Consider the following 3,566-nt stretch of genomic DNA (forward strand, 5'->3'; position numbering starts at 1 on the left):
GGTTCGTTCAGGGTTTCCATTTCTTCCTGATTAAATCTTGGGAGGTTGTGTGTCCCGGGAATTTATCTGTTTCCTCTAGATGTTCTAGTTTATTTGCACGAAAGTGTTCATAATAGTCTCTGAGGATCTTTTGTATTTCTGTGGGATTGGTTATAATGTCACCTTTGTCTTTTCTGATTGTGATTACTTGGATCTTTCCTTTTTTTTTCTTTGTGAAACTAGGTAGAAGCCTACCAATTTTATTGATTATTTAAAAAAAAACAAGTTTTGGTTTCATTGATTCTTTGTATGGATTTTTGGGTCTCAATTTCGTTCAGTTCTGTTCTGATTTTAGTTATTTTTTTTCTTCTGCTAGCTTTGAGATTGGTTGGGTTTCATTTTTCTAATTGCTCTAGGTGTGATGTTAGATGGTTAATTTGAGATTTTTCTACATGCTCCCTATTTTAGAAACATTAAGTTTTGGCAGATTAGCTGTGCTAGTTGCTTTGTTGTGTCGAGTTTTAACAACTGTGTCTAATTTAACAAAACTTTTTTCCTATCACTTTTAAAGCTTCTTTTACTTCCTTATTTCTAAAGCTATAGATTAAAGGATTCAACATGGGAATAACAGTGCCAGAAAATATAGAGGCTACTTTCATATTCTCCTGAGAATTATTAGACTGAGGCTGTAAGTACATGTAAGAGAGTGTCCCATAGAAAATGATTACTACTGTCAGGTGTGAGGCACATGTGGAGAAGGATTTTTTTCCTCTCTGCAGTAGAAGACATTTTCAAGATGGTGACCATAATGTAGATGTGGGAAAAGATGATGGCCAATCCATTGAATATCAAGTTAAATCCCACAAAGACAATGTCTAGAATGATGTTGATGTCAATGTTGGACCATGAAAGGGCAAGAATTGGGGGCCCATCACAGAAAAAGTGATTGATGTTCTTGGACTTGCAGAAGGACAGTGAAAATGTAAAACTTGTATGTACAGAGGCATTTATTGAGCCCATAATATATGAACCAGCTACCAATTGGATGTAGACTGTTCGGGACATGATCATGGGATACTGAAGGGGCTTACAGATGGCAACATAACGATCCATTGCCATAATAGCCAGGAGATAACAATCACTGGTTGCAAATGTTGCATAAACTAAGAATTGTATCACACAGCCCCAAAATGATATCAAATTATTTTCTTCTGTGAAGCTTTGGAGCATCTTGGGAGTGATAGCAGAAGTGTAACAGATATCAACAAAAGCCAAATGTTGTAGAAAAAAAGTACATGGGTGTTTGAAGTCTGGAGTCAGTCTTGATGAGTAAGATAATTCCAACGTTTCCTACCAGGGAGGTCACATAGATTAGAAGAAGTACAATGAAAAGGACATGCCGAAATTCCTGTTGGACACCAAATCCCAGAAGATGGAATTCAGTCATGTCAGTGCTGTTTCCTTGAGCCATGACTACCAAAAGCCTAGAAAGGACCAAGAGAGGGACCCAGAAAAGAAGGAAAATCCTTGTGACATTTCGCAATAAAATGGCTCTATATTTTAAATCGCTTTTTAACATCTGACTTTTCGTGACAAATACAATAGTGTTATCTACAAATTTAAAAATATTTATAATCTGCCAGGCGCGGTGGCTCAAGCCTGTAATCCCAGCACTTTGGGAGGCCGAGACGGGCGGATCACGAGGTCAGGAGATCAAGACCATCCTGGCTAACACGGTGAAACCCCGTCTCTACTAAAAAATACAAAAAACTAGCCAGGCGAGGTGGCGGGCGCCTGTAGTCCCAGCTACTCGGGAGGCTGAGGCAGGAGAATGGCATAAACCTGGGAGGCGGAGCTTGCAGTGAGCTGAGATCCGGCCACTGCACTCCAGCCTGGGTGACAGAGCGAGACTCCGTCTCAACAAAAACAAACAAACAAAAAAAAAAAATTTATAATCATCAAGTAAAGAGAGAGTTACTTGATGAAAGATGAAATGGATTTATTTATTTTCAAACTGAAGAAGATTTTCTTAGAAGAAGACTGACTTCTAATGTGTGTGGTTCTTAGAAATACAGATAAACATTTTTTTCACTATACTAAACAGGTATTTATATTTATTTTAAATAATGTTTAAATGTAATTTTGTACCTTTTTAGAAACATAATTATTCACAGTCACTTATCATTTTATTTCTCTTTCTAGTTCTTGAAATTAGAATTAATTAGAGAGCAATTTCCCAAAATATGTTCATGGTTCACATATGTTGGAAGGCTTCAAAGTGTCTTTGTACTAGTATTCTTAGAATGCAACTTCCATCTAGGTGCTATTCTTTACAAGTGTAATAACCCCGTTATATAATGGATGTCTAAGAAATAGGCTCACATTTTCTATTGCTTATTACAAAAATTCTGTAGTGGAGGAACAAGAAACAAGAAATAATTCTCTTCAATTAAACATTTAGTGAGGCTGAGATATAAGTCAGTATAAGCTTTTTCCTAGGATAAATTTACTGTAAAATGAAAGAAATGCAGCCCTTTCATTGTGATAAACACTTATTAGAGAAAGCTAGAATAGGCCAGAGGTCCATTTAAGCTAGAATTTTAACAGAGTAATGACATTTATTATATCATTTTGACTTTAATTACCTGGATTGAAATAAAATAATATGAAATTATGGGGATTTTTTTCAAGGACTAAGGAAACTAGCACAAGCCCCACCACACACCCCCTTATACAGAATCTGTACATTTCTGTGTTTATGTTGAGCTAATGGTAGGTTGGTCTAATATAAAATATTTTGTTTCGTCTATGTTGAAGGTGTTTTCTGATCAAATAAATGCCTCCCTTAGGAAGGCGGCTGAATCTAGGGAGCCAAGTAGTGCCATTTTGCGGCACCTCACAAGTTAAGGCCCACTGGCTTAGAATTCCAGCCAGTCAGCGGAAATAGGCTGGAGACTGCCTGAGATGGGATGGAGTTCCTGGGAGTTAGGGAGGGCAGCCACCATCTCTGCAGTTTGGTTAGCTCTGCTGTTCCAGCCTGCCAGCTCTGGAGAGTCCATATGGTCTGGTCAAGGAGGGGTCTCCTGCAACATAGCAGAGCTGTTGCCAGATTGTGGCCAGACTGCTTCTTTGAGTGGGACCTTGATCCATCCCTCCTCACTGGGCAGGGCCTCCCTGTGGGAGTTTCAGCAACTCTAGCCAGAGTTATATGAACATAACTCTGATCTCTCCCTGGGATGGAGCCCCCAGGTGGAGGGCTGGCCATCATCTCTGTAGTTCATTCAACTCAACCTTCCCACCCTGCTGGCTCTAGAGAGTCCAGGTGGTCCAGACAAGGGAGGGTTCCCCCAACACAACACAGCTGCATTAGCAAAAACAGTCAGACTGCTTCTTTAAGTGGGTCCCTGAGCCTCTTCCTTCTGACTGGGTGACACCTCCCAACAGGGGTCTCCAGAGACTCCCTACAAAAGCACTTAGGCCAACAACAGGTCAGTGCCTCCCTGGGATGGACCTTCCAGAGGAAGGAGCAGGCTGCCATCTTTGCTAACTTGTAGTCCTCAGTGGTGATACCTCCAAGTTTTGGAAAA

The 3,566-nt window shown here is 39.9% G+C and overlaps 1 protein-coding gene across 1 annotated transcript; it reads right to left on the reverse strand.

Moving 5' to 3' along the window:
- Window positions 1-501: 501 nt before the first annotated feature.
- LOC117081500 (putative olfactory receptor 5AK3) lies at window positions 502-1,450 on the reverse strand. Its single transcript, XM_033207546.1, is given in 3 exon segments — window positions 502-746; window positions 748-1,269; window positions 1,271-1,450. Coding segments are annotated over 3 exon segments (930 nt in total). The 3' UTR covers window positions 502-518.
- Between the last annotated feature and the right edge of the window lie 2,116 nt (window positions 1,451-3,566).

The sequence above is a fragment of the Trachypithecus francoisi genome, unplaced genomic scaffold (genome assembly GCF_009764315.1).
Source record: "Trachypithecus francoisi isolate TF-2019V2 unplaced genomic scaffold, Tfra_2.0 Lachesis_group8, whole genome shotgun sequence".
In the NCBI taxonomy this organism is placed as follows: domain Eukaryota; kingdom Metazoa; phylum Chordata; class Mammalia; order Primates; family Cercopithecidae; genus Trachypithecus; species Trachypithecus francoisi.